This window comes from Lygodium microphyllum, chromosome 28 (genome assembly GCF_053477565.2).
Source record: "Lygodium microphyllum isolate KBCC chromosome 28, Lygodium_microphyllum_v1.1.10, whole genome shotgun sequence".
Classification (NCBI taxonomy): Eukaryota; Viridiplantae; Streptophyta; class Polypodiopsida; order Schizaeales; family Lygodiaceae; genus Lygodium; species Lygodium microphyllum.
The window spans coordinates 62,298,513-62,323,834 of NC_141162.1; the positions used below are offsets into that span (position 1 = coordinate 62,298,513).

General features: G+C 37.9%; 1 protein-coding gene and 1 pseudogene across 1 annotated transcript; one reads left to right on the forward strand and one right to left on the reverse strand.

Moving 5' to 3' along the window:
• Window positions 1-12,864: 12,864 nt before the first annotated feature.
• Window positions 12,865-16,817, reverse strand: LOC148011531 (alcohol dehydrogenase 2-like). Its single transcript, XM_087670232.1, has 10 exons — window positions 16,778-16,817; window positions 16,478-16,614; window positions 16,315-16,352; window positions 15,847-16,187; window positions 15,530-15,612; window positions 15,324-15,399; window positions 15,107-15,168; window positions 14,189-14,284; window positions 13,317-13,478; window positions 12,865-13,184 (listed from the first exon to the last, which is right to left on the reverse strand). Exons 1-10 carry the CDS (start codon window positions 16,815-16,817, stop codon window positions 13,056-13,058), a joined length of 1,164 nt encoding a protein of 387 aa, XP_087526358.1. The 3' UTR covers window positions 12,865-13,055.
• A 6,889-nt stretch (window positions 16,818-23,706) lies between these two features.
• Window positions 23,707-24,423, forward strand: LOC148011532 (mitochondrial phosphate carrier protein 3, mitochondrial pseudogene; annotated as a pseudogene).
• Window positions 24,424-25,322: the final 899 nt, after the last annotated feature.

The following is a 25,322-nucleotide window of genomic DNA, read 5'->3' on the forward strand; positions in this document are numbered from 1 at the left end:
TAGTCACGACTCAAGGTGAGGCTGGTAAGCCAAAAATATAGTTGGTAAAAGCAACATGGATAATAAAAGGTGTTCAAAAGGGTCTACTTGTCTATCTGATTAAGCCGAATAAGCTAGATCAGAATCAAGAATGTGGAGAAGAACCTTCATGGTTAAAGGAATACATAGACGTATTCCCTGAAGATCTGACGGAACTTCCTCCCGAAAGGGAAGTCGACCACGAAATCAAACTTGTGCCAGGATCTACATCGGTTGCAAAGAGGCCATATAAAATGTCCATCCCAGAAGCTATTGAACTGAAAGAGCAACTCAAGCAACTGTTAGACCAAGGCTACATCCATCCTAGCAGTTCTCCATGGGGAGCTCCAGTGTTGTTCCAAAAGAAGAAAGGTGGAACGCTTCGCCTATGCATTGACTACAAAGGGTTGAATCAAGCAACTGTCAAAAATAAATACCCCATTCCAAGAATAGATGAATTACTTGACCGTGTTTAAGGGGTGAAGATCTTCTCAAAGATAGATCTCAAATCTGGATATTATCATATAAGGATCAAAGAAGAAGATATCCCGAAGACTATATTCAGTACAAGGTATGGACACTTCGAATTCCTAGTGATGTCATTCAGGCTTATGAATGTTCTGCTATCTTCAACAGGTTAATGCAGGATATCTTCAGGCCCTATCTTGATGACTTCGTACTCGTCTTTTTTGACGATACCCTAGTCTACTCAAAACAAGGAAAGGACCATGAACCCCAGCTTTCCATTGTTTTTGAAACAATGAGAGCACACAAGCTTTATGCCAAGAAGAAAAAGTGTGCATTTTTCAAGCAACAAATTGAATATCTGGGATTCATTGTATTAGTAGAAGGAATTTCAGTAGATCCAGCTAAGGTCAGAGACATTCTGGAATGGCCAACACCAACTTCTGTCAAAGAAATGCGTAGTTTTCTTGGGTTGACAGGGTGGTACATAATTTTCATCAAAGATTATGCTTTGATTGCAGCACCTCTAACTGATCTACTAAAGAAGCAAGTAGCAATTGTATGGTCACCTGCTAAACAAACCAGCTTTGACAAACTAAAGCATAGCTTAGTATCAGCACCCATCCTGAAACTTCCTGATCTTAGTAAGGAGTTTGAAGTGGTAATTGATGCTAGCACACTTGCTTTACGAGGATGTGTACTTATGTAAGAAGGTCATCCTGTAGCTTATTCTTTAAGAAAATTGAAGAGCCATGAGAGGAATTATGCTATCCATGACCTGGAGCTGTTGGCTGTCATCCATACTCTCAAATTTTGGAGACATTACTTACTAGGTAACAAATTTTCCTTAGTAACAGACCACAAGAGTCTTAAATGGATTTTCACCCAGAATGAGCTCAATATGTGGCAACGTCAATGGATCGAAGTGCTGGAAGAATATGATTTTGAAATCAAATATAGACCTAAAAAAGAGAATGTACTTGCCAATACACTCAGTTGCAAGGCATTTCTAAATTCTCACATTTTGCAAGATCCATCAACAACAAGGTCTCTAGCCACAAAGGTATCAATGCCAAACAACCCAATTCTTGAGCTAGCAAAAGAAGGGGTATATCATGATCCATTCTATCAGAAAATGCTAAGGGATATCCGCATCAAGGATCAAGACCCAAAGCTAAAGACGAAGTATCAAGAATTCTCCATCAATAATGGACTTGTCTACTTTAGGACAAGGTTATGTATCCCCGCAAGCCAAACTCTCAAGCAGAAGATACTTTGGGAAGCCCATGACACCCCTTTCTCAAGGCATCCTAGTTATGCCAAGACCCTTAACATAGTCAGGAAGAGCTATTTTTGGGAAAGGCTCAAGGAAGACGTACTCAAATATGTCACGGAATGTTTGTCTTGTCAACGCATTAAGGCAAAACATGTTAAAATGCTTGGGAAATTGCAACCACTTGACATTCCACAAATAAAATGGGAGTTCATTAGTATGGACTTTATTGTTGGCTTACCCCAAGTTGAGGGAGGATATAACTCTATTTTGGTTGTAGTAGATATGCTCACCAAGGTTGCACACCTCATCCCTCTCAAGATGAACTATAAAGCTTCGGACATTGCAAGATTATTCATCAAGGAAATATTCAAACTTCATGGGTTACCCAGAAGAATCATTAGTGATCGTGACTTTCTTTTCACATCACACTTCCTGAGGGCTATCTTTGAGGCTATTGGAACACAACTCTATTTCAACACAACTTACCATCCCCAAACTGATGGTCAAATAGAACGAATCAATCAAGTCATTGAAGATATGCTTAGGACATACTACTGTCGCGAACCCAAAAAGTGGATTCAATACTTATCACTGGTTGAGTTTGCTTACAATGCTTCTTACCAATAGAGTATTCAGATGACCCCTTTTCAAGCATTGTATGGGCATGATTGTCGTACCCCTTTGAACTTCTTGGATCCAACTTTGAGGGTAGGAGCTTCATGACAGATGCTGGAAGACATGGATGATCAAATCAAATCAATAAGACAAGACATCCAAGCTACCAAGGATAAACAAAAGGCCTACGCTGATTCGAAACGACAAGACAGATCCTTCATCAAAGGTGATATGGTCTTCATCTGTGTAGGCCCTAAAAAGAGTTCGTTGTCCTTGGGAGAGTACAAGAAGCTAAGTCTGAGGTATTGTGGACCTTATAAGATCATCAAGTATGTAGGGCCTAATGCTTACAGACTACAGCTACCCGCAACTCTAAAGATTCATAGTGTATTCCACGTTAGCCTATTGAAAAGGTATCTACCTAATATGAATCATGTATTTGATTATTAGCAAATTGTAATGCCTAGCCAAGGAGTCCTTGAGCTACGGCCTGATAGAATCCTAGATGTTAGGGAGAGGCATTTGAGATCAAGGACCTTGAGAGAATACATCATCCATTGGAAAGATTATCCCGAAGAGGATGCCGCCTAGATGGATGAAAATACTCTCAACCAACAATACCCCCAGATCTTCTCGAGATGAGGACATCTTTATTCCTCTAAGGAGGAGAGGATGTAACATCCCTACTTGTCTCCCCCATGAGAACCCCCCTTTAAAATTTTACAATTAGTTTAAACTTTTTTACCTCTCTCTCTCTCCTGCCGACAGCATGTCGGGGACAGAGAGAGAGAGAGGGAGTATGAGTGGGAGAGAGGGCATGCATCCCCCAGGTGTGCGGTGGCGGCCCATCAAATGGCTGTCTCCCCCCCCCCTCCCCCATGAACCACCCCCTCCCCCATGGACGTCGCCTTCAATGCCACCCCCTGCTCCATCTTCAGCATCACGTCACCCCCCTACTCAGTCTGAAATGCCACTAGGCTGCCAGGACCACCGCCACCCTCATCCTCATCATTTTCATCTTCCCATTACGATTGAGGAGGAGGAGTCACTGTCAAGCCAACTGACAGAAAGGAAGAAGCTAAAGAAGCTTCTTAAGAAGCTTCCTAGAAGCTTCCACAAAAAGCTCCTTAAGGATGCTTCACCCATGGATCGCGTAAAGGATACAGTTTGTTTGTGAAGGGAGTTTCCTTGCGAGAAGGGAGGACTTCCAACTTGCAGAAAATTTTAGCACACCCTCCACTTGCCCAACTTATTCCCAAGTCCCCATTGCGATGGCCCCAAAGTGCCACACAAGAGAAGCACACGCAGGAGTAAGAGGAGCACATGTAGGAGTCCCCATCTGAAACACAAGAATCGATAATACCCCTCCTGCGGATGTTCAAGTTCCATCAAATTCACCCTTTTCGTTTCCACATGATATGGGTGCATTAAGTATAAATTCGCATAGGAAAAACTTAATTGCATTATTAGAACACTTTGTTTTAAAAATATCATAGGAATGTTTGGAAAAGTTTTAAATTGCATGACAAGGTACTTATATTTCTCGCACCATCACGATGAAAGGTTGTTGCATTTTTGAATATATGGTTCATGTGGTAAAAGATACACTTATGCAATAATGTCCTAGTTGCATCTCGCATATAGGTTAAATATAAACTACGATGTTCTTGTGCATTGGAAGATTTTCATTGGATAATTTACGTTGGAAAGAATGAATTATGTTGTATACAATGCATTTGTGCAATAAAATCCCTTGTGACGACTGTAAATAGGTTAATTCATAGAAGGATGTTTAATTAAAGAATAGATAGTTGCTATGGAGAGGAATAAAAGAAGAAGGGTTATATTTTATTTGATGAAAAGCATATAAGATGCAATACGCATGAAATGACACTTACATTCAATATGAAAAGATAGGTTAAGTTAAGTTGAAACGTTGCTTAGTATTACGCTTGCAGAGTTAATCCAGCTAATCCAGCGTTCTCGTACTTAGATCGTTCTATGTTGCGAGTAAGAGAGAGTACTAGGCCTTAGGACATAAATACTAGTAATATCGACAAACAAAGGATGTTAAGGACCAAGCGAGGTGCTTGCAAACTACCGTTACGACCTTAGATTACTGAACAAGGACGTTTCCCTAGTCCAAGATAAACCGATAGGTTAAACTCTAGGGTGGATTATCAATCAAGACCTACGCCTTGGATTGATTTGGCTAAGAAGAAAATTGACCAACCAAGGACGACAGGGTTGTCCAAGATCTATTTGACTATACCACAAGGAAACCTAAGATAATGATAATTGGGGTTGACAGGGTATAAACCCTAACCCAAGGAAAAAGGGTGAATAAGCAACCTAGCTTACCAAGCCCTTGGAATCTCGCCATCTTGCAAACGATCCATGATCGAATGCTAGGAGCATTTGGGAAGAAGGAATCATACCTTAGCAGTTGGTCGTATGAACGACCACAGAAATGATCCTGATTGTACACTTAGGTACGTTGACTTGGACATGTATCAGATGGATATCAAGACTGCATTCTTGCATGGGGATTTGCATGATGAGATTTACATGGAGCAGTCCAAGGGCTTTGCAGAATCTGGTAGGGAGCACCTAGTGTGCAAGTTGAAGAAAATTATTTATGGCTTACAGCAGGCACCAAGGAGTGGTATCATAAGTTTGATGCCTTTATGTAGTCACAGGGCTATAGTAGGAGTGCTATGGATTCGTATCTTTACATGAAGAAATCCCGTGATGGCTCATTGCTTATTTTGGTACTTTATGTGGATAATATGCTGATAGTAGGGAGAGTTCATGATGATCTGGATGCTCTTAAATCTCAGCTGAAGAAGAGCTTTGAGATGAAGGATTTGGGATAGGCCTCTCACATTCTCGGTATGCACATTAAGTGCGATAGGCATCAGGGACTACTCTACCTCTCATAGAGGGAGTATATTCAAAAAGGCCTTGAGCATTTCGGCATGCAGGATGTGAAGCCTATTGGCTGTCCATTACCTTCTTATGTGAAGGTTTCACAGGTCAATTGTCCACAAACAAAGTCTATAGAAAGATGAGAAAGAGGCCGAGATGGCCACTGTTTCACGAGTAGATGGGCTCAGCTTCAATAGGAATCTCTTTAGGTAAGATCCCTTATGCATTAGCTATGGGTATTTTGATGTATGACATGATAGCCACTCATTGAGATATTGCCTTTGCAGTTGGTGTTGTGGCACACTATATGGCTACACCTGGCAATAAACATTGGGATGCCGTGAAGAGTATCATGAGATACCTAAAAGGAGTAGCAGATATGTGTATTTGTTATGGAAGCTAGGGTATAGAAGTTGTGGGGTACACAGACTCCGATTATGCTATGTAGGACATGCAGATAGTAGGAAGTCCACTTGTGGCTATGTATTCATCTATGTTGGAGGTGCTATCTCTTGGATATCCAAGGTTCAAAAGTGTACGGCTCTCTCCACCACTGAGGCTGAGTATGTTGTAGCCACCATTGAGGCTTACAAGAAGGCCATATGGTTGGGTTGTGTGGTTCATGACCTTGGGATTGATACTATACCTATGCTACATTTGGATTCTATGAGTGCTATTCAGCTAGCCAAGAATCCGGTCTTCCATGAGAAGATGAAACACATTGAGGTGAGATATCACTTCATACGTGGGATCATGGAGGACAAGTTTGTTAATCTTATCAAGATGTCCACTGACAAAAATCCTGTAGATTTGCTCACAAAAAGCCTCACTACTGAGCACTTTCCCTTCCTCAGGAGATTGATGGGCATTGGATGAGATGATGTTTTTCCTCATCCACTTGTACATGTATACATTGTACTTTCTTTTCTTTTTCTTTTCACTCCTTACTAGGGAAGATTTTCCTTTAAGTGGGAGGTTGTTGGGGATAAATGTGCCTTTGCCTAGCCACCCGTTTATTACTACATTGATAGTACCCGCCACTGTACACTGCATGTGACAGCCGCTGTCACTGTCACTTTATTCTTTATTCTTTCAATGATAGTTTGAATAAAGGAAGGCGCGGTCACACATTGTGATTATTGGAGTTTCCATTTTTTCTCTCTCTCTTTGTCTCTCTCTCTCTCTCTCTCTCTCTCTCTCTCTCTCTCTCTCTCTCTCTCTTGCTCTCCTGCCATAGCTCTTCCAAGTAAGCTTTGATCCTTCTCGCCTTTCATGTAGTAGCCACAAGACCCTTATTGGGTTTTAGAACCCACTCCTAGCAAGTCTTATAGGTAATAAAATTGGTGTCTTCAATGTAAAATTCTTCCTAAAGAGTCTTCTTGAAGGCTACCCAGTTACCATCCTACATGTACAATTTAGTAACTCTATCTTTCAATTCATGTACTGTGAGCCGTAAAAAATACTTGCTCCATGCAAGTTGAACCACCCCAAAGAACTCTATCTTTTGAGCATAGGTATGCAAATATGTAGATACATTTCTACCATTAAACAACTTCATCTCATACTCTACTATTTGTAAAGCATTCATTATAACAGTTTCTATTTGAGTAGAAGGTTGCATCACCTATTGTTGTTGTTGTTGTTGTACTTGCATAAGCATGTTAATACTATGCACTAACTACTGCAAAACATCACTAGAAATTATGCTCAAAGGTTCTCCCATCTTGTCTTTCCTTTCGACGACCTTTCACGTCGGATTCACCAATATTGAAGGGGTTTTAGTCAAAAGGTCCTATCGACTGGGGATCAAAGAGAGAAGGAACTAAAGAATAGAAGATAGAATGGAACAAAAATAATAGACAAGAAGTATATAAGATTAAGACAAAGCTCAATGAATCAAAGCACTATGTATTGATAAAACCTGTCAAGAAGATAAAGAAAATCCTTGTCTAGAACTACTCGGATGCAATCTCCAAGCATTAGATCTCCTGGAGGTCCTTGGTAGACCAAAAATGTTCACCCAACGCTAGCTTCTTCTCTGCTACTCCAAACAGAAAATCTAATGGTTCCATTGGCTCTAAAAAGGAGGTAAAATACCATGATACATGGTCAGAATTCTCCTAGAAACACAATATTAATGAGTTTGGGAATCTCCCAATTCCCATTTTTTGAATACTAAAAAGGTGGCACCCGGATAACATGCCCATAAGTTTCTCAAAATCATATGATGTGACCTATCATTGGAAAGCGCTTGAAAAATGGAATCTATTGAGCTATAGAGCGCTTGATTTGGAGTTATAGTGTTCAAGTTATGCCAAATCCAAAGATTTGACCACGTGTCCCAAACTTATGGGAAATTCCCATATTCCCCAATATGGTGTTTAGATTGTTCCTTCTTCTTCTCCCTATTCACAATGTTGTTTGTTGTTTGTAAACTGCTATTGTGTGTCAGGCAAATTTGAAAATCCCTTCTTTTTGCATGAGATCTCCCAAAATTAGCTTAAAAACCACTTGATTTTTGCATGTCACTCTATTCTAAAAGTTTTCTATATCTTTTTTTGGATATTTATAAGAAATAATATCTAAAATATCAAAAATAGACTAAACTTGTCCAAAGATCCCGTTATTTTTTGAACCATCTATACTATGGACACTAAGACTAATGATTGAAATGACATTGACTCTCTAGATTAATAAGAAAGCTAGATGATGATACGCTCCATGGTTTTTCACATTGTGTCCACGTAGCAACATAACAACTGTTCCTTTGCTAATGGTTTTTGCAATTCCCCAGACTTGCTTCTATACAAATTTATAAAGCAATTGTGTATCACACAAGTCGAAAGGTGAAAATTACCCTATGAAATGCATCATCATGCTTCTAATAATGTATCACTACTTCACATTTTGACAAAAAATTTCACATTTCTCATATCAATCAGAAGCATTTATGGTTAGGCTATGAAATTAGAGATGTAGAGTAAAAATGATAAAATTGAATCATCTTGATGTATGAAATGTATCACTACTTCATACAAGAAATTCATTTTTTTTTCCATCAAACAAGATCATTTTTACTAGTGTTTTAAACTGGAGATACAAAGAAAACAATAACATAGTATACACATAGAAAAGAAACCCCTTGAACTGCATATAGAAAATTCATTTTTTCTTCCATAAAACAAAGTTATTTTTCACAGACATTTTAAGTCTACTTCATAATATAAGAAACAATAAAGACTAAGGTAATAGATCATACTAAGGGTAAAGCTAATGTGTCAAGCCAATGGCTAACAATCAAGTTATTCAATACCACTACTTTGAGTGGACTCCTCAATTATTCATGTGCATCAATACAATATCTTTCCTTTACCAAATCCATCCTTTGGATGTCCCAACACCGCTCGCTAGAAGTAGTACAATAGCTTTGGTATGAGTGCCATGGGACTAGCACTCATCTAAGGTAGGGGTTAATGTTAATAGGAAAGAGAAAATGACCTTCAATATCATGTTATATTGATAAGAGTTGGGCTCTTACCATGTGATTTGTAATATGTAAATTATAATAATTAGATACCACTTTGAAGTTATAGTTATACTAGTTAAATTTGTTGTTAAGGCTAAGGTCTAGAAGCATAGAAAATGTGCGATGACTAGTCAAATAGCCGCAAAAAAAGAGGTAAAATTCTCAAGGGACATGAGGAAACCCTAACCCTAGATTTCATATATAAATAGAATAAGAACTATTGCAAGAAGTTATTCATATTTATGCAAACTTTTCTTTCTTGATTTCTTGTAACATGTTTCCTTGAGAATGAGAGTGAAAGAGAGGTAGTGTGAGAGTTTATGAGAGGGTGAGGGATATGGATTGTGAACCTCTTTGTATGCTATCTTTACTTATCCATCCCACTTCATGGTGAGTGCCTTTGTGAGCAAGAGAACATGAGTTGAGAGTGCAAGAGGGTGAGGAACATGGAATGAGAGGTCTTCTTTTCATCTCCTTAAGCACATTGTGGGTGTCTCCTCTTCATTATGGTAGTAAGAAAGTGAGCTGAAAGGTGAAGGAGCATGCATTTGGATATAAGGAAATGAGGCAAGACAATGTGTGGACTATAATAAAGGTAAATATAGGTAAGTGCATTCTCCTATCTCATATGGACCTATCATGTAAGTAGGCTAGGTGAGAGCTAGTTATGGATTTTGTGTAGCAAAAATCCCTTGAAATAATAAGAGAATGTCCAATGGTCCTTTGCAAGCTTGTAGAGTATTAAAAAATTATAGCATAACTATCACCAATTTTAAGGGCATTTGAAAGATTGTCATGGAAGTGTCCATATACTAGGTCATTAAATCCCTCTTCTTCTGTGCCTTCTTCAAGCATCATAGTCAAGACAATAATGGGAAAGTACCATTTGGAAACATGTTATTACATCTTCTCAATCAAGGCGTGGTAAATCGGCATCATTTGACTAAACTTGATGTTTTTGCAATGAAAAACTTTCTCTCTCAATGAGCCGTAATGTAACATACAATGACATTAAACAAAAGTGTGAAGTATATATCATTCATGATGTAGAAATGCAAGATCTTGTCCACCTCACCATGAATGAATGTTATTGATTCAAGATGAGGTGTAGAAATGCAAAATCTTCTCCACCTCACCTTGAATCTGTTATTGATAGGAACTAAGATTCAATGAAACTAAGATTATAACATAGTTTGAATGTAAATGCATGGATCGTAATTCCTAGCAAAGTCCATAGCTCATATAATTGTATTGTCTAGAAATGTTAGCACACATTTCTTGAATAGTTCAACTTACTATCAATTAGTAAAGTTGGATGTGTAAACTTTTAAAGTTGATTCTTGTTTGAACAATTTTGTCAAAGCATTTTAGACTATCTCCTTGAATCTCCTTACCAGTTTATTTCTTGCTTGAATCCTTGTTTTGTTTCACTGAACATCTAAAAACAATGTCTCTCGATGGGACTTCCCCTCTGATAGCATGTCATGAATGATGTGGTGGGGAAAACTTGTGAAGTTATTGCATTGAACATACACAAAGCATACATGAGAAAGCTCACTCAAGAACACAATAAGATAGATAGAGGCCAAAATGTTTTCTTGTTGTTTTTTCTTCCTTCTTTCTCTTAGAATACAATGTACACAAATATATGCCTCACCTAGCTTTTTTGTTATTTTTTATCGCTTTGGGACAAAATTACATATTTGGCATGTCAAATAGTATATATTAACTTTACATTGTTATAAATTTCACCTTTACTTCAACACTAATTAGATGCCTATCTTTCAACTCCTACACAAAAAGATGATTCAATTACTAAAACAAGTGTTGAAGTATGCTCACATACAAGTTATAAGAAAAATTTGAGGGAAAATTTTGACATACAAGTCGCATCAAGAGAATTGTAAATTTAAATAAGCAGATATGAGATTTGTATTTTTTTGCTAGTATACACCTAACTAGCTAGGTTAATGATATGCATCTACCTAGGTTAACAACTAGTATGTAGCAAATCGTAGGGATTACTATATAGATATCTAGCTACCTAAAAAGAATGCCATTTACAAGGTTATATATGGACTGTCGAAAACTAACTGCCTAGTTAGAGTGAAATCATTAAGATTAACAACATAGCTAGAATGCAACTAACTAGTTGTCATCTAGTATGTAACAAACTAGCAAGCAAGAAAGGTGGTCTATGGTTATCTAGCTAGCTAGCTAATATGCAACAAACCAACTATATAACTAGTATGTATCTAGTTAGATACATATATACGTACCTAGAATGCAATTAACAAGGTTCATAGCTAGTGTGGCTAACTAGCTACCTAACTAGTATGTAGCTAATTAGCTAGATAGCTAGTATGAAACTTATTTGCTACATAGTTCTATGATTTGAATATAATTAACAAGCATATATAGCTAGTCTACACCTAAGTATCTAGACAATGACTATACAAAACTAGCTAAATATCTAGTATGTAGCCAACTAGCTATATAGTTAAGATTTCACAAGGTTTATAGATATTATATAGCTAATTACATAGATAGCTAGTGTGAAAGGAATATGTTGGATAGCTAGTAGGCAACTAACTAGCTACATAACTACATGGTTGGAATGCAATTAACAAGATTGATAGTTAGTATGTACCTAACTAACCAAATAGCCAATATGTAGCAAATTAGTTAGATAACAAGTGTATAGGACACTGAATTACATAACTACATGTAAGAAACTAGTGGGATAGCTAGTATGTAACTAACTGGCTAGAATCTGACAAGAAACAAAGTAATTGTAACCAATATGCAATTAACTAGCTACATAGCCAATATGGAGAAACCCAATTATATAAGTAATAGATATATAGGTACAGTGATAGGTAGAGTGTAATAAACTAGCTAGGTAGCTAATACACAATTGACTATCTATACTAGCTAAGTAAATAGCTAATATGCAAATGACTAGCTAAGTAGCTACATAGCCAATATGGAGAAACCCAATTATATAAGTAATAGATATATAGGTACAGTGATAGGTAGAGTGTAATAAACTAGCTAGGTAGCTAATACACAATTGACTATCTATACTAGCTAAGTAAATAGCTAATATGCAAATGACTAGCTAAGTAGCAAGAATCTAGTGCACAAGGAAAAAGCTATTATGAGACTAACTAGTTAGTTACCATGTCTAACTACTATGAAAAAAGCTACAGTGAGGCTAACTAAATAGTTACCACCCTGAGGAGATCAATAATAAATATATGTATATATCATGTATGTTCAACATAAAGAATTTTTAAAATACTATTTTCACACTTTTTTTTACATACAAAAAGGTCCCATATTAAGGGATTACTTAATAGAAAAAGGCTATGTTTTATTAAGGAAAAATTCACACATAAGGATATTTATAAATAGACCTTGAACGTATGTGATACAGAGAGTACATGTATAGTGAATTACCGAGGTTACCACGACTAATTACTAATGAGATAGTTAGCTAGCTAGATAGTGACTAGGTACACCGTTAGTAATTATATAACTAGCATAGTATCTAGTGACAATGACAACATGGCTACTATAAGTAAGCTGGTCATTTGCAAAGCTAGTACACAAATATGTAGATACTTTTGCTAGCTTGTGTTGTTGGCATAAAAAAAGTTAGTATGCAATAAGAAATTAGCATGCTAGTACTTAGCTATATAGTTTGTATTATTTGATATTGTAGGCGCTAGATTATGGAATACATTTCTATCTAGCTTGAGAACATGAGCATTATCTCTATTGTCATCATCATCAATAATAATTATCTACAGTTCATGTTAAGTGCATTTTCTAAATGTCCAATGTGTCTTTATACATAACTTTTAGAAAAAAAGGCATGGCCTCTCTTGTTCTTAGGTTTTCTCAATTATTAATAATATAATAATAAAAACCTAACCTAGTAACTGTTTGGCATACAATTATCTGAAGAACATTGTGAGCCTATGTTAATACCATAATAACTATTTGACTTGCAAAGATGACCCTACACTAATTGAACAATAAATATTTCACCATTAAAATATATATGGAATGTTGTACAAAGTTTCATGGTGCCTCCTATTAGCATTTCTCATGTTACTTTCCATGTGTTAAAATTTTGTCGATGCTAATCGATATAAGTAATTGATACTTATTGGACTAAAAACAGTGTACGAGCATTCATGTTGGACAACATATTTTGAATTACATTTTGGGGATATGCATCATATGCAAGACACATCGCAAACTTTTTCCCTCTTGAAGAAGTTTGAAAGCATCATTGATTTGTTCAAATGGTAGCTCGTGTGTCACAAAGTCATCGACTTTTAATGTCTTCATGTGATTTGCCCACCCAATTATTAAAATTTACAACAAAAACAATGTTAGCGCATGTTAGATGATATGTAAAAATTGAAATTTATCTATAACTTTTGAAAACATGTGTAAAAAACAAAGTTAATATACCTTCTCCATATACATGTCCACAAGTTTTGGAATTTGTGACCTTTTGAATTCACCAAAAATGGAGGATCTGATTTGAATTCCTGCAAACAATTGGATGGGATGCATATGTAGCAATTTTTCTGGCCGAACTTCTATACCGACCAAAATTGTCTTGCCCCATCCCTCCACGAATAAAAATATATATATGTTAGTCGAAGAGTTGCACCACAATCTTATCCACATTATAAGAGGATATTTTAGAATGTTACTAGTGTCATGAGTAAATTGCTATGATTTGGTTACACCTCTTAGTGCTCTATCATGGTGACTAACACAAATATTAAGAAAAACAGCTCATTCAAGAATCGCTATCTAAGATGAGACAAGTCAAGGAAACTTGCCTGTAATTTTACAAAACATAAGAAAGCACATAACTTCTAGCAACTAAAATACAAAAATGTGAAAAGAGGGAACAATATTCCCATTTTTTTTTCTAAAGATACTACTCTCCTTTAAAGAAAGCTATCACTTTCTTTTTCCAAGAGTGACTTAAGCACTCTCATCTCAATATATCAAAACTTTAAGAGTGGTAAACTACTTTGTATCATGTGAAAAGAGTCATATTCGAATAAGTTATCAAGAGATCTTCAATAATGCACTATATTTGAGAGCTCAATGTAATTGCACAAGCTTGAGATGAGTATAATATATTCATAAAATGAAGCCACATTATTGATAGGCATATATTTTTTGCCCCCATTGTTCCTTAATAATTCACAATACAATTAACATGTTCTTTTTTTTGAATGAGAATGAGTTTTATATTTACTATTTGTTATTCGGAGCGTAGAGAGAGAGAGAGAGAGAGAGAGAGAGAGAGAGAGTAAACTAGCCTCATGGCAACTTTCAAATGCAGATAACATAAGGTCAACATTGCCCACACACTCAAAACAATAGTCTGCACCCCCACTAGTCAAATCCTTTACCACCTGCTTGTACACAAGCAAAAAGTGAATGTAGTTACATATACTTTACCAAAAAGGACAAGCTTAGCTTCTCTACTATTGCATTCATAATACTATTATTTGCTATTGCTATGTATTCAATACACACTAAATCATATCATAAAATACTACTATCCTCTATGCAAGCATCATAAACACACCAAATCGATGCACATCATGTGATATTAGTAGGACCACTACAATTCATGCATTGTAAGACCAAATCACGTCATGAGATAGGATGCTCTTTTTAGCAATGAAGATACCTAGGATCAATGCAAATTTTTTATTTTTTGGAAAAGTTCCAAAGCATTCTATCTACTTCTTGAATGGTGATTTCGATAAGTTGCAACCTCCTCCAAAAGTCTTACCTTTCTAAGAGCCCCTTCCCAAGGGGCTCAATAAGAGTGTTCATGAAAAACATTTTTGGTAGCAGATACGAATGCTTTTTAACTTAAAACTTTTGGAGGGATTTTGTAATTAATCAAATCACAAATTTGCCAGTTTACACCTAAAAGTTTGTATACTTGAAGGTTCTAAACATATTATTCTTTATTTTGCAAGTGTTTCTCTAAGATTTTTCCAATCCATGTTTTATTAATCCTCGGCTTTTAGTGAACATTGCTTTCTAGTAAAAGGTCATTGAAAGCGTCATACTGAAATATTAATAAGATAGAATCTTCAAACAATTAATGGTTAGAGAAAAGAGCCTTACATCTGGAATAAAAGGTCACCCAAAGTGTCATTCTGAGAATGATATGAATGTAATATTTTCAAACAATAAAGGGTTAGAGAAAAAAGGCATACCTCTGAAATTGGTTGGGTATGATCCCGAGGATTAATAAATTCGGTAACACCAAACTGTTTGGCTGTCATTCACACACAACCCATGAGACAAAAGAGAAGCCATACTTCATTCCTATGGCCAGTAACATATCATAACTTGTTCTGATCAGAGCAAATCTTTCTTGTCCGGTTAATTACTTATTTGCTCAGAGTAAAACCCTTGCCGCTGTTTGTGCACCTGTGTCAAATTTTGCTGGGTTGATGTCGATCCCGATGATACGCGATGCCCCGGCACTCTTGGATCCAACCGCAACCTAAACAACAGAAGGGAGAGCACACGATCGGACAGCAGATGAGAGCAAACCATTCTTCATTTCCCTTTTCTGTTTGTGGGAAACACATAAGCAGACATGAAAGCTCGGAAATTTTAACCCCATGAATTACCGCTAAACCCACAGCTCCCAGCCCAAAGATAACAACAGTAGATCCCTTCTCCACCTCGGCACAGTTCCAGGCAGCTCCAAGTCCTATAATGTACACACACTTGTTGAATGATCATGAAATCAACATAAGTACATGATAGCTGGAACTAGTACATGTGTGTGTGCGCGCGCGTGTGCAGAGAGACAGACAAACGGACAATGGCTCATCAAGATTTTCAGATGATTGTAGCTTTAAAGATGCTCGTATCATAGTTTTTAAATGATTGGCTGTGACAGCCTTCAGAAATATACAGTGCAACTGGTAAACTCTGACCCCACCTGTGGAGATTCCACAGGAGAAGAGGCAGATCTTGTCGAGAGGTGCATCCGGATTGACCTTCGCAACACAGCCAACATCCACCACCGTGTACTCCGAGAAGCTCGACACGTTCAGGAAATGGTAAACAGGGATCTGCTCCCCCTCGCTGGTTCGTATCCAGAAGCGGCACTTCCCATCATGCAGCATGAAAGTCCGGCCGGGATCCACCTTGAGCTTGGCGCAGAGATTGGTCTTATCCGACTTGCATTGGCGGCAATCCCCACACTCGCCTGTGCACACTGGGAGGACATGATCCCCTTCTTTCAAATCTGTCACGCCTTCGCCCACGCTCTCCACAATCCTGCAATTTGGATATGCAGTACACGATCATCTCTCAGTGTCTTTCTCAGTCCAGAGACCATCATGCAAGCTTCATCAATCTCTCTCTCTCTCTCTCTCTCTCATGATCAGACCCAAGCCATCCTCACCCGGCCGCCTCGTGTCCGAGAATCCGAGGAAAGGCACCCTGCCATTAATCACCCCACAAACAAGAAGGAGAATGCTCATCAGCTATCAACCTGCTGGCCGTCGTACTTAGGAGCAAGAAACCCTGACACAATAAAAATAATCAGCAATGGCCGCATACATTACCTCGTTCTCCCACACAAGCATATCGCTGTGGCAGAGCGAGGTGTGCGTGATCTTGATTCGGACCTCGCCAGCCTGCGGGGGATCCACTTGCACCTCCTGGATAACCAGGGGCTCCTTGGGCTTCCAGGCCACAGCAGCTATGGCGGAGGGGGGGGATCAGAAACAGAAAAAATCACTGGCTGCTCTCATCGTATAAAATCAATATGTTACGATGTAAGGCAAGGACTAATACAGTTCCAAATGCATAGGAACTATAGTTTGGAAGGAGGTGATGATGAACAGAGAATGGCAGCTACGTACCTTTGCATGTTATCACCTGTCCTGCTGTCGAATTAGGCATCGTGGTGTCTGATAAGGTGCGCATTATGTGTGTTTAGAGATACAGCTTATAAATAATAAATTTGGCAAATATATAGATTGATAGACCAGAGAGAGAGAGAGAGAGAGGTGTAGAGCCATGTTGCCACGTGTCACACGTGGGCTCGATGGGGCCTCGAGCGGCCCCTTCTTTCAACGCTGTCTTATGAATATTCAAACATCGAGAGAGAGAGAGAGGACCATAGTCCTCACAAGTCACCACAATGACCAATTCACCAATTCACACAAAGTTTTTGACATTTTCTTATGCGTGCAAAGGGGCTCTTTCCCATGTAGTGTCCAATATTTCAGCCTTTTCTCCTCAAAAAGCCTACCACACACCTAGTTTAGTTGCGGCTTGGGGCAAGCAGGCCCACTTCTTGAGGCTGACAACCCGTTGCCCCAACCGTACCTAGTTATGCATGTAGTCTTTCCCTTGCAAAAGCTCATGATGTATGTAGACTCTCGCATTGGCCCCAACCACACCTAGCTCATGATGTTGTTGCAATTCACAATGTGGGAAATTCTATTGGGAATTTATCTAAATTTTCTTCTACAAGTTGATGGAAAAAATCCACATCCTTGCACTTATGCACCTTGTTGACCATGTAAAACCCTTACTACCAACCCGCATTGGTGGATGATGAGAGACAGTTCTCATGCTGCTCTACCTTCATAGCCTAAGCAGTATAGTATTGACATACAACACAACATAAAACTATTCAAGTTGTACTTCCAAAAAGTAGCATCTCATGGAAGCTACTACCTTATTGAAGCTACTTCAAGTGTTGGAAGGGAAGTAGAAGTATTCAATTTTTCAATCAACTCTCAAGTATTCGAACTAGATTGCAATTTCAAGTTAAAAATTTTTGAGGGAGAAATTGTACAAGTTGTATAGCAAACAATTCACATCTCATGGAAAGTACTACCCATTTAAGCTACGTCAAGTGTTGGAAGTGGACTAGGGTTTGAGTCAGAAACTCACTAAAATGTTGGAAGTCCCCATCTTTGGATGTAAATCCTTTTCTACTTTTAATACAATGTTAAAGTTTTCTCCAAGAAAATTAACTTAACTATTGGAATTGGACTAGAATTTCATGCAAATACTTATTGGTCAAAGCAAGAAAACCCTAACAGCTAAGTTGGATGCCCCAAGATACATCTCATGCAACTCTTCCTTTATAGCTAAATAGCTTGATTTCTTTTGAACACTTCAAAACTATACAACTCGTGTGGTAGAGCTTCTTGTAGAGACATTAACTATGATAGTAACGTAGCCTCAAGTGCTAATCAATGAGAGTAGAGTTTCAATCACATATATTTTACTTATAACTGCCATGCTACTTACTAATAAACTTACTATTCTTATTTCAAGCCTTTTATTTTCTTTCCTTTTTTCTTTTTAGGGGGTGCAAGGGAGGGGGTATATAGCATTAACCCTTTAGTATAGTGTAAGGGGTTTCTTATCACTCTCAAGTTAAGTATATGCACAAATAATCTAATAATCATTAGAAATAGATAATTAAGGTATATAAAAATACACCATGAATGTGAGTATTATATGGGGTCATTATCAGTGATGATTTGCTAACTTTTTCAAAAATTCAAATTTGAAGCCTTCTTCTTGAAAAAAGATCGAATTTGTATTCAAAAGTCTTTGATTTTGATATAAATCTTTTCAAAAAGATTCACCACACTTTGATTTATTATACACCATAGACTACTTTTGTGTGGAGCAACTTAGGATTCACCATAGATTTTATAACTTTACAGCATGGAAAGGTGGTATTTGAGTCATCCGTACTCCTCATATATTGACCATGGGCCATCCAATGCCAAGCTTCTAATATTTGCCAAATGCAAGTGATATTGAATTGTTGAAACCCAATCTTAGTGGGGATTTTATAGTACCTTTTGCACAAGCTCAGTCAAATGTGAAGCTATTGCCCCAAGCCTAATAGGGTTGGCACATGTTTGAGTAATGTTATGTCTAAAGAGACACACTTGGAGCCTTTTCCATGCTTTTAATATTTGCTAATTTAATGCAAGCAATCTTGAATGGTTTGAACTCAAGGTCAAAAAAGGATTTTCCCTTATGGGGTTATTACTCTACTTTTGGACAAGCTGAGTGTTAGATGTAGGGTTGGCACACATTGGATGTTGAGATATCGAGCTCCACTTGTGATATGCCAGGGTGACCGTTGTGCATTTATGTCACCGACTTGTTAGTTGCAGATGCGGTTGGTACACCACACATGAATAATAGCTAGATGACATCTATCCTTATCTACTCTAGTTCGTAGCTCAGTTAGTATGCCACCTTAGTTAGTTGAGTTTGGTTTGAGACCCATATATAGGGCTCTTCTATTTTCTTTGTATGAGAGTTCTTTTTGGCTTACACAACTAAGAAGAGGAAATTTATTTTCAGCCTCCACCTTTGTGTGTATTCCCCCATTGTGCAAGCAAGGAAGCTACAAGTGAGACTCCTTCCTTCTCTCCCACAATCTTGACATTGGAGTGATACTATATCTAAGGAGAGACGCTTAGAGTCTTTTTCATGGTGCCATTAAAAAAAGTCCTAACTTCAATATTTAGTTTGAATCTCACATGTGTACTCAAAGAGAAGTCAATCTTTGGTCAAATGTTCACATACATGAAGCCCTTTAATTTGGATTATTCTTTCTAGAAAATGGACGCATTTAAAATACTCATAGAATTAGATTCAAGAGAAGTTCCAACTTGCGACTTTTCTTAGTAGCATTGTTTCAAGTAAACCTCACATGTCAATTTGCAATTTTATGCATTCTATCACTCACTTATTACTTGCCTTATTGAGATAAAAGTTTTTTGCATTCTTCATAGAAAATAGTAATGGTGTTAATGGAGTTTTAATGTTCCACTTGAGTCTTTGAACGTTTAGAGATAAGCTCATGTAATTTTCCTAGTTGTGTCTCAACAAGCTACAAAAAGATAGCTAGATGGAGTCCAATGTGATAGAAAAAGAAGGAGACAACATTTAAGTCACATAAATCAGCAAAAACAAAGGGGTCCATTAAGCATTATTCAACTACCATCAAGAAAGAACTGTTGTAGGGGGGTTTCATACGTCTAAACAAATAGATTCACAAAAAGAAAAAATTATGAGCCTAACATAAATCTTTCAAAGAATTACCTCTTTGAAAATTTAGGATTGTAATTATCACATGCTACTATGTGCTCCCTACTTGATTTACACCTCAATAATAAAGGCATTAAATTTACACCTTTAGAAGAGGCTATCATGCATTTATATAGAACATTTGGGCATATCTAGATTTGCTAATTAGTTGGAGTAGCTGTTGTTGTACTTAATGTCTTGAGATGGGCACCATTCTACCTTGAGTTTGAAATGAGATGAATCAACCTGGTCTAGGGGCCTTGGTAGTCATGCTCATAAGAACTCTCATCACTCCCTATTTTAGTCAACCCCTTGTCAACTCAATGTGCATAAGTCACTACCTAATATGATAAAATTATCCACGTTATGTCTCCCATTTTTTCTATCAAGACGATCTTATCCCTATGGAATTAGTATATTAATTCCAGGCTTATACATGGCGTGAATTCGAGTGTGCTTTCAGTAGATAGTTTTCTTCTACAAATGAGAAAGAGAGATCTTAGGTTGATTGGGATGAATGCAATATGGCTTATCTTTGTTTTATTGAATATGTTCTAGAGAAGTTACCCTCTCATTACCCTTACCTTAGAAGTATTGACACTTTCAATAAACAAGAAGGCTTTGTGCAAGAATTGATTGGTACATATAAATTTAAGGTTTTAAAATAATAACTTACACACTACCTTATAAAAAGCCACATTAAATTTTTTTGCATTTATGTTGATATGTATGATAAGAGGAAATATAGTGCTCTAGGTAATGCTTTTAAGAAAAGCTTTGTCAACTATAAAGTCAAATCCTATCTTATGATCAATGTTCTTATAAAAGGAAAATTTTCACTTTTTAGACTAAAAATAAGGGTCATCAAACAACTCAGGTGAAAAATAGGGTTATCTTTGAGCTATCAAAATCATAATGATCACCTAATATAAAAAAATTTGGCATAAAAATTGATTTCTAATAGACTAAAATGGCTTTTTCTATAGAGGAAAAGTATGGATATCAATATGACGACTTTTATAATAAGAGTAGATATGATACTAAAGATAATGCTTTTAAGACCATATTTGTCAATTACAAAGATAAAACTTTTCTCAGAAACAAGTGTGGTCCCACAATCTAAGTTTGGTTGATGTGTTCATACTCATCTTTATGCATGTATAGTAGATCATAACAAAGATAGAAATGAAAATCCTAATGGTGCTTCAAAACTCAAGGGAAATCTTATAGAAATATAAGACATGTGTAGCTTGGTCATAGATATGATGGCATAGTAGTTGAAACATGGCCTCATGATTGTGTTATGGGTTCGAGTCTTGCTAGGTGCATTGCTTGGTTGGAAACCTATGTTCTTATTGTGTGTTCATAAAATTCTAGGCTATTTCACACTTAAACACTCATTTAGTCCTCCATTTTGGTGGGGTTATCAAGGAGGAGGGTCCCAATGGGATCAAGCACAATTGTTCATTTAACTTGCAAGCTACTCTATCTACATGTAGGAGTAATGCTCATATGGATTAATCTCTTGGCCAATATTCAAAGAGGAGGAACCACCCTCTTGTGGGAGTTTTAATATGAGTTACTACAAGGATATAGAAGTATAGCAATGGTTGTTTCCAATGCAAATTAGCGGTATCGATATTTACATCACTAGCGATGAAAATAGCGATGGTACTGAGGCAAAAAAAAGTGAGCCGAAACCCGAGCGTGGCATTTTGTGCGAAAGAGCGAAAGAGGGAGTAAAAGAGAGAGTGAACTACATCGTGCATTTGAAAGGGAAAGGGAGAGAAAGAGGGAGAAGGAGAGCTTCTCACCACCATGGTCGCCACCATTTGCAAAGAGAAGAGAAGGAAGTGCAGGAAGGGCGAAGAGGAGCCGCCATCACAAAGAGGAGCCACCGAATTCATCCTCGGGCCTTTGCGGTGTGTGCATTGCTTCCTCTTGGTTTTTTTCTATTTTTCTCCTTTTCTTTTGCTTGTTTTTGTAAAAAATGATGTGTACTAAGAGAGAAAGAGAGGAAATGAGAGAGGAATGCGACGGTTCTTAATTTTCTATGACTTGCCATATTGGACCCACTAACAGATCAACCACTTGTTGGATCCCATGCATATTTTCAAGAACGTGGGCAACTTACTATGGGACCACATCACAAGAAAGAGAGACACTGCAAGGGCACAAATGGTTTTGAAGGAGGTAGGCAAGATAGAGGTGCTTTGGCTGTAGTCGAGTGCTGATGGTTGTTTGCAACTACCTCGCGCTCCTTGGGCTTTGTCCGTTAAAGAAAAGCGCATTGTGAAGCAAATTATCAAGTCTATCCACACTGCGATGGGTATGATGCATTCTCTCAGGTCCACGTTGTCGTGTTGCTGCGCATCCGAGTCGTATACACCTCCATTTCTTTTGTTGTGCATTTGTGTTATTTTCTGTGTGTGATTCATTGTGTGTGAGATGCATTATGATAATCCACATCCAATGTATATATTCCGTTAGTGTGTGTGTATGATTTTGTTTGGATGCATGATGTGTGTGTATTGGAAAAATATGAAAAACTGATGCCAAAGGACATTATCAAACTGATAATTTCAATGATGATCTCTAAGAAAAGTGCAGGGAATTATGGAATCAAAGGAAGGTTTGTGGAAGTGATCATCTAAGTTCAAAAGTTCCCATGACATAGAGTTGAAGGAAGTCTCTCAAAAGCTGCTTAAGCGAGTAAAGCATTAGTGAAGCACCGAGGAAGTATTTTGCCATCCAATTTTCAAGGCCGAAGTCGAAGTTTATGCGCAGATTACTCTTGTAAAGCTGACTGTCAAAGGGGCAATGCATGACTTCAAACATAAACCTCAAAGTCAAAATCAATGATGGTGCTTAGATCTTGTAAGGGTGTACAGAAATTATCTTGTCAAAGAGGAGGTCTTATTTTATTCCTGCTCAACTAAAAGAGGAGAAGAGAAGACTAATTTGGTTTCAAAAACTGTTTTTGGAGGGAAAAAGCATCTTTTGGGTAAAAAAAAGAAGGGATTTTTTTTAGGGGCCTTCGTGGAAAAAGATGAAGGACGGCATGACTAAAAAAAATCACAGGGGAATTTGGTGACATTTTTTTCAATCTGTGGAGGAAGCCATGTGGAAAAACGACAATGAAGGAGGAGGGGAGAAGCCAGATGTTGAAGGTGGCAAGTTGATGAAGCCTACAGAAGACTCCAAGTATGACAACAACGGGTGAGAAGACGCTATGGTGAAGGACGTGTTCAAGGGCCGACCTGCAGTTGAAAAAGCCACTGCAAAGATAAAGAAAGCTTTGCAATAGACGACGTCATCATCTTCGTGATTCGGGTTTGCAAAGCATGGAGGCGCTTCCTGCAAGACGAGCTCCAGACTAGAGGACTGCAGGGCGACAACTGATAAGTTTGGCGGTTGTGGATGGTGTTATCAAGCCATTGTACAGGCGACGGAAGAGCTCCGAGGCGCGAACATTGCTATGAATGGGGATTACCGTTGAGGACATGGCCGTCTCTTGTATGAAGACCTGGTTGGACTGCATTTTGTGACGAGACGCTCAACAACAGTTCAGACGTCTACCCATCTTTTTGCAGGAGAGACAGAGGTGTTAAATGGCCATCGTGCTATATTGTTGAACTCGCACGGAAGCTTTCCCACAGACTCATACACTGAGGCAGGTAGGCACAAAGAAAAGCTAGGGTTTTTGCTATGGTGCATGAGAGCAGAGAACTCCAGCCTTCCGATCGACCTTCGCCTCAAGTTCTCTTTCCAGAAGAATTTCTGGTTCTTAAGGCGGGACTTTAGCTTGGACATGCTGTTAATGCCTCTCCGTGCTGAGCTCAGTCGTAGTGTGACTCGGAATTTGGGTTTCTTGATCGAATCTTTACACAATTCTTTGACAGAATTCGCCAAGTTTGGATTCCACGAGTACTTTAAGAAGTACTATACTAATTTGGCTGGACCAGAGAACGCTGAATAGTACAAGACCCTTATTGACCTGGCGGAATCAGCTTCTGCAGAATTCATTTCTGACATTGGTTTATGTCCTTTTGAAGATGTGAAAGTTCGTGTTCAAACCCAGCCAGGTTTTACCAGAGACTTGGCTGATGGATTTCCCAAGTTTGTTGAATCCAAGGGCTACCCAGGCCTTTATAAGGGTCTTATTCCATTATGGGGACACCAGATTCCATACACTATGATGAAGTTTACATGCTTTGAGAAAACGGTTGAGCTGCTGTATAAGAATGTTGTGCCTATTCCCAAAGAAGAGTGCTCAAAACTTACTCAGCTTGCAATTAGCTTTGCTGATGGCTACATTACAGGAGTTTTCTGTGCCATTGTCTCACATCCAGCTGACAATCTTGTGTCTTTCCTAAACAACTCTAAGGGTGCACAGCCTGTTGTAACTGCTTTTCATGTACGAAGGAGGTGATCAATGCAATTAATGTTGAATTGAAGAACAGGGTGTGTGGCTGAACTGGAATGTCTGAAACCTCCACATATACATGCTATAAGACATTCATGCATCGTTTCTGGAAGAATAGGTCGTGATGGCAAACAGAGAACGGCAATTCTTATGCTTATACAATTTCAGATGTGGACACTTGATACTCTAGAATATGGCAGATTTTAGTACATAGATTCTTTCAGATCTCTTGATCTTCTGAAATCTTCTGCTGAACAGGCAATTGTCAAGTTACAAAATGTATATGCTGATGTAATCTGTATTTGATAGAAACCTCTATGAACATCAGAAATCAGATGTGTTGTACAACAGATGATTCTCTGCACTAAGAGATATGTTTGACTGGATTACTAGATAATGTCCATTTTTCTGATCAATGTAACTGTCACCAGAATTTTCTGATCATGAATTTCTTGTAACACTCTTGACAAGAAATATAGTGAAATTTGGCATCAAATATTTGAATTCTTCTTGTTAGCCTCTTCTCTTGCTGTATCTTGAACCCCGTGTTCTGCAGCCCTTGCGTGAACTCTACGACAACGTTTTCTAAAGACAACCAATTATCAGGGCTAAAATCTCATGATTGGCATAAGATATGCCAGGTTTGTACTATGAATGGATTGTAAGTAGCCTGTGTATTTTGCTATTTGGATTGTAGTTGTTGTTCGTAATGCTTCTTCATTTGTGGCAATTTGTACTATCGATCACAATTGTAAGATGCCTTACTTCAAAAATACATGGGGCGATTTACAGGTTGTCAAATTTAGTGCAATGGATCTCACAAAAGGAGATCAAGACATCCTTTATTGAATTCGCAAGGCCGGGAGCAGTGGAGATGGTCTATCTCTTTGACACTACAAGGATAT